The sequence below is a fragment of the Bicyclus anynana genome, chromosome 8 (genome assembly GCF_947172395.1).
Source record: "Bicyclus anynana chromosome 8, ilBicAnyn1.1, whole genome shotgun sequence".
NCBI lineage: Eukaryota > Metazoa > Arthropoda > Insecta > Lepidoptera > Nymphalidae > Bicyclus > Bicyclus anynana.
In genome coordinates, this window is record NC_069090.1 from 14,468,065 (window position 1) to 14,474,970 (window position 6,906).

General features: G+C 34.7%; 1 protein-coding gene across 1 annotated transcript; it reads left to right on the plus strand.

Moving 5' to 3' along the window:
- The first annotated feature begins 776 nt into the window (after positions 1 to 776).
- On the plus strand, positions 777 to 4,494 carry LOC112048913 (aldo-keto reductase AKR2E4-like). Its single transcript, XM_052882886.1, has 5 exons — positions 777 to 806; positions 1,500 to 1,670; positions 3,121 to 3,282; positions 3,431 to 3,634; positions 4,213 to 4,494. The coding sequence occupies exons 1-5, from the start codon at positions 777 to 779 to the stop codon at positions 4,447 to 4,449; spliced, it is 804 nt and encodes a 267-aa protein (XP_052738846.1). The 3' UTR covers positions 4,450 to 4,494.
- The last annotated feature ends 2,412 nt before the right edge of the window (positions 4,495 to 6,906 follow it).

Consider the following 6,906-nt stretch of genomic DNA (forward strand, 5'->3'; position numbering starts at 1 on the left):
TGTTTTCTGGCGATATGTGGAGTAAGTACCTATTTGAGTTTATTATTGATAGGTTTTTAGCATTTAATTGTCTATTGATAGATTATCCAGAATAACACATTGCATGCCTTGTAAAATGTTGATGTATTAAGTATCGGCAATCTTTTTCACTTTTTTTTAATAAAACATATAGCCTAGCTATATAGCGCTTACTTAGGATGCCTCTTGTCTAGAGGTATTTAAATTGTAAAACTACTTAACATACCATCAACTATTAGGTACTGCCAAAAAAAATATCAGTTTACCCTTCCAGACAATACTCTGTTATAGGCAGATGTAGGCCAAGGTGACGTGTTTTTCAAACCATAGCAAGATATTCACCCGAAAATAAAATATCCACAAAAAACTGTGGCTACTCATAAAATCTAGATTTTTTTTCAGAAACCCAAAGTGTAATTTTGTCACGATGTTTTAAAATTCGACAGTGTGAGGTCCGAATTTATATCTTTCTCAATTTTCACGAGATTTCTTGTGTCGCGAATCCTAGGCCTACATGTCAACAAGAGAGAGATAGTGATGAATTGAAAACTCACGCTGTCGAATTACGAAAACATTAGGTATACATGCTACGAATTTCTAACTATTGATGTATTAGTAATCGCTAGCTAGCTAAAAATACTGACTAAATTTATTTGAAAAAAAAAAAAAAAAAATTTATCTCCACTAAAATTCATAAAATTAATGTTAGTCGCAGATCGAATCACGTCGTGTTTCAACTGAAAGGAGACTTCTAAACGATGGCAACTGGATTCCAGCCACTGCCTTTGGTACTTTTGTAGTAGATGTAAGTATTGGTCGGTGGAGCATAGACTACTATAGACTATAGACCTACGAAGTGACTATCCGTACAGAAAAAGTACTAATAAATTCGTTTTATTTATACGGCTACTTGATAAATTGTATATTCTTATTCAGTAATGAATCGGTTTATTATTCGATTTTCACTGTGTCTACATAATTATAAACTCTGTTAAATAAAGTGTTGGTCCATCTGTTAGACTAGTATGTGATATGACACGAGTGGACACCGTTCGACGAGGCAGGCCGAGTGCCGGGTGACTTTAATGAGTTATGAACCTTGAAATCAGCATATTGATGCTAATTTTAATTTAGTTTATTTGAATGTATTCGTACAGCTAATATTAGCTGTGACGTCACAGCTGAAAATCAGCGCCGTGTATTAATGCTTGTATCTAGTGCATGGCATATGCTGAGCTGTACACCCTTTCTATTTAAGGGTTACAGACGGACATGCTGTCCTAAGGATAGGGTACTGACTGTCTGTAACTTTAATGCTACAATTGGAATAAATATGATTATTATTTATTAAAGACCCTTAAAATAAGAAAGAAATAAAATAAATTTATTCAAATCTAAAAGTTACAGACAGTCAGTACCCTATCCTTATGACAGCATGTCCGTCTGTAACCCTAAAGTAAAGTTTTGTGTCACTGTTACAGTTTGATGACAGATATCGTATATGTCAAGCTACGATTGATGCTATTGAAGCTGGGTATAGACATATAGACACGGCGCATATTTACTTGACAGAAGATATGGTTGGCAAAGCCATAGATAACGTAACTTGTCGAGGTATCGTGAAGCGAGAAGAATTGTTCATTACCACCAAGGTATTTATAATCATTATGTATCATTGTAACCAATCGACTAATTCTTTCGAGCTCGCCCGGGAAAATACTAGCGCCATGCTAATTCCTGCTGCTAAGCAGTGTTGCCATTCTCTTTGGTCTGAATGGAATGGTTGCCGATAAAGCTACAGGCACACGAACGTCAGTTTTGAGTACAAGGTGCGCGCGGGACGCTATCGACTGTTGTTACTTTTGATACGCGTGACACATCACACAAGTAATGTGACGGGTTATTAAAAATGCCTTAGGTTGGCCGGGCTTAAAAAGCATTTTTTTAAATTTCTTACTTAAGAGCGCGCAGCGCGTCGGTACGATATGGATAAAATTCAAGGCGCAAACGAGACGCCGAATTATGACTTTCACGTGAGTGAAAAGCACGGAGCGATTGACGCGCGACGCAAATTTTATGACGTGAGCCAAAACCATTTTTACCTAATTGCAAGTAAATTAAACAACATAACGAAAAACAAAATGGCCATGTTCAAGATATATACCTAATTTTCTATACAAAACAAAAATTTAAGAAAATAAGTTTGCTTTTCCTGAGATTGAAAGCAAAATGTGAGCAAGACATGTATTTTTCAAAAAAATGAACTATCGAGAAAAGTTTTACAAATTGTGTATTTTGTATAGTCATAAAGAAGCTAACACTTTGAAATATCATTTACCCAAATATCAGGCTCCTAACTTTTCCAGAATCTGAGATCCAGAACCATTTGTTACCACCAAATTACATATTGCACACTCTTAATATCAGGTGTGCTATCTGCTTGTCCCGTAAATTATACAAGAGCAAAGTTTTCTTAAACTGATCTGTCGTTGACTTTTTTTAAAATAGCGCAAATGTTAATTACGATTTTTATAACTTTGCCAGTTGTCATACAGAGTTGCCACTCGCGCTCAAATCTTACCAGCGGTCAAACAAGCTTTGAAAAGGCTAATGCTTGATTATGTGGATTTATTTCTGATCCATATGCCAGCGAATTTGGTAAGAATTTAATATCTCTATTCTAATTTAGTAAACTAAATCTTAACTATCTAGTTTCACTATCTCACTGCTGAGCTAGAGTCTCCTCTCAAAATGAGAGGGGTTAGGCCAATAGTCCACCACGCTGGTCCAATGCGGATTGGGAGACTTCACACACGCAGAAAATTAAGAAAATTTTCTGGTATGCAGTTTTCCTCACAATGTTTTTCCTTCGCCGTTTGAGACACGTTAATTTTTTTTTGCCCCGAAAAGGATTTTAATCCTCACTTTCCGGAATCGGGGGCAGAAGTCATATCCACTGGGCTATCAAGGCTCCCACACAACTCTCCTCACTATTATTATACATAATTATATATAAACGAACCATTATAATATTGTTTGATTATTGTAATAATATCCAGATGCCTTCAAGAGTAGATATTTCTCTTAAATATTTTGTTTTAGTTGGGACGAAACAATCACGATAATTTGGAGATGTGGAAAGGCCTTGAAGATGCCCAGAGATTGGGCTTAACGAAATCAATCGGTATTTCAAATTTTAACAGCACATACATGGCAAGGATCTTAGCTAATTCAAAAACCCTGCCTGCTGTCAATCAGATTGAGGTAAAGTATCCGAGGACATTGAAGTTTTATTGATACATTTCCTTTTAAAAACTCAGAATAAGCTAAAAAATTACGGAGACCATAGGATGTAGACTTTTTTAGGGCAAACAAAAATTAAGTAAATTAATTAATAATAATCTCTTTTTAGACAAACCCAACTTTTGCGAATCTGGAGTTAGTAGCTTACTGTCAAAGCAAAAACATAGTTGTAACAGGATATTCACCTTTTGGTTTTCTGGTGCGAAGAGTCCTGAATGATTTATCGTTCCCACCAACATTTGACGATCCGTTGTTGGTGAGGTTGGCAAAAAAATATGGTGTGACTGTGAGCCAGATTGTCTTGCGGTGGTTGGTAAGAAGTGTCTTTAATACATTTCAAAATTTCAATTCCAAGAGGAGTCCGAGAGATGTTCGATTCCAGAGTCTCTCAAGGAACCAATGATTCCTTTGGTTTGGCATAGGATTTTTTGGCTTGATCCGATAAGATAAAAGCTTATTTAAATACTAGAGCACGCCCGCAACGTCATCAGCGTGGAAATCAATGTAAAGTTTCAACCCCTATTTCACTACTTGGTTGGGTTGGTAGGGTTGAATTTTAAAAAATCTTGATTCACATTATATTTCGTATTTTTTTTATGATTCATGAACAAAATTTTGAAACTCTTAAAATAAAGGAAACTTTCAGCCCCTATTTCACCTAAAGAACCCATTGTTTTGCTGATTTGCTCCGACGTCTTATTTATCATTACACCAAAATTCATCTTGATCGGTTCAGCCGTTTAGCTGTGAAAAGGTAACAGACAGATATACTTTCGCATTTAGAATAAGTTATATAATAAACTAACATCTTGATGCGTGATAAGTTTTTTTTTTTAAAACTTTACAGTGATTTACTTTATCCCGAAACTAATAGACATTTAATAATTTCAGGTTGAACGCGGCATAATACCAATCGCTGCATCGTGGAACAAATACCACATTAAATTGAATATAGACATTTTTTCTTTTAAGATGTCTCCAAAAGACGTACTCAAAATGAATGAGTTCGACAGAAATGTGAAAGTGTATCTAATTGACTATGAAGGACTGTTTGAAATCGAACGTCAAGGATTTTACGAGATGGAGGAATACATCGAACGTAACAATTTGGGACAATATCGCATATAACTAGGGAGGATTAATACAGCGGCGACATTAAAAGAGACCGACCATTTTGTGACCCAAGTGAATAATAAAAATAAACAATATTAAATTAATATCCTAGTTTTTTCTTTCAGCAACGTTCTTAAAACCTTACTTTGCCTAACCTACTTCTCGTTTAGTGTTCAAATTACCTGATTAATCGAGTAGGACAGTGCCTCCGACTAGTCGAGCAACAAGGTGCAGCGGTACCATCCTTTTCCATACTTCGTTACGAATAAACTTAGAAACCTAAATTTTCATTGAGTAAGAGAGGGTAACATAAGTAGATAATATTATATTATATTAACAAATTGCATTTAATTTGGACCCGTACTATTGAAAGTCAAAGTTCTTTATATTTGGATTCATTTTAGAAATGTTCAAGGTTAGCTTATGCTCCTAGTACATATGTTTGCTGTGCTTTATATAAGTACATTATCCAATTAATGAGTTTGGAAAACTGTGGTGGCTTTAAAATAGAGTGACTCCACTCAAGGTAATTCTCTGCCATTCTATGGTCTTATTTTGGTTACAGTTTGATCTGTTAATTAAGTTGTCCTGACAAATAGTGTGAATCATACCGACATTAGTTTTCTTATTTTGTAATCCACTTCTGAGTAGTCTGCTATAAGTAGGTACATGTCTACAAATTATAGCTATTTATATATTACGAGTATGAGGTTAAAATTAAATTAATTAAAGTTACCTTTGTTAAACGACATCAAAAAGGCGGAGGTTCTCAAGTTGATCGGTATTCTTTTTTTTGTATATACATCGATTACTCGAAGACGCCGAAACTGATTTGAATTTTTTTTTTGTTTCAAAGGATATACTCCTCATTTAGTCCCATGGTCATCATGTCACGATCTGATGATGGGATCCTAGAGAAAACGAGGAAAACTTTCAAAAATAATATGGGTAACTAGTGTGTTCGTAACTTTTTTCATTAAGTATTTTAAAGCACTACAATTTCACGAAAGTTTGGAATCGATCTGACGAATACCTAATCGAACGACGACGACGAATACGATCGCCTAAATACAGAAGAGGGAACTCCTCAACGATTTACAGCAGTTACCTTGTGTTTGGGCTTGATTCATTTGTATTGATGATAACTTTCCACCTAAATGGGTTGTGACTGTCATTAGGGGTGTATTGATAAATACTAAAAACAATTAAGAGTACTCCTTAACGGTTTACAGTAGCTACCTTGTCGTTATCAACTCATATTCGGTTCATTGCTGAGCTCGAGTCTCCTCTCAGAATGAGAGGGGTAAGCCAATAGTCCACCCAATGCGCCTTAGCAGACTTCACACACGCAGAGAATTAAGGAAATTCTCTGGTATGCAGGTTTCCTCACTATGTTTTCCTTCACTGTTTGAGACGCGTGATATTTAATTTCTTAAAATGCACACAACTGAAAAGTTAGAGGTGCATGCCCCAGACCGGATTCGACCCCACAACCTCCAGAATCAGAGGCAGAGGTCATATCCACGGGCTATCACGGCTTGCTATGTTTTGTTTGAGCTTAATTAATTTGTATTGATGAGAACTTTCCACTCAGATGGGTTGTAACTGTGATTAGGGATGTGTTAATAAAGACCAAGGACATTTAAGAGAACTCCTTAACCGTTTACAGTAGTTATCTTGTGTTTGGGCTTGATTAATTTGGATTGATGAGAACTTTTCACCTAGATGGGTTGTGACTATCATTAGGGGTCTGATGATAAAGATCATGGGCAATTAATGGAATTTCTTAATTTCATACAAGTAGTATTTACTAAAAATGAAAAAATAATAAAAAATTTAATAAAAAAATACTACCGACTTCAAAACCTAAAAACGTACCCACTAAACTAAAAAGTGAAAAATCACAACATAATATTATTATGTTCTACCTGCTAATTAGTTTGAAGACGGTGCTAATCCGATGATGTATTGGGTAATTTAAGCCACGTAAGAATATTAAAAATATTTAGATATTTCAGACAGTGCTCATTCATTTAGTTCTTTCAAAAACGGCTTAAATTAACACGACACCTGCTTAGCACCATCTTCAAACTAATCAGCAGGTAGAACATAATAATATTATGTTGTCATTTTTCACTTTTTTGTTTAGTGGGTACGTTTTTAGGTTTTAAAGTCGGTTGTATTTTTTACTATTTGTTATAAGTTCTGGATATTAGTGAGTTTGAAAAAGTGACTAAATTCAGCTGATTTTGTCGAATATATATAAATAATAAGTAATTAAATATTTTTTATATTTGATATAATTATATACCTACCTATGCGTAAGTATTTTAGCTGCCATAAATATGTAATTCGAATTTATACAAGAACAAAGTAACCAAGGTTAAAATAAAACAACATTGACATGGTAGCGTTAATTATTATTATTATTATCTCTATAATTAATTATTATTATTTGGGACTCACGGTTAA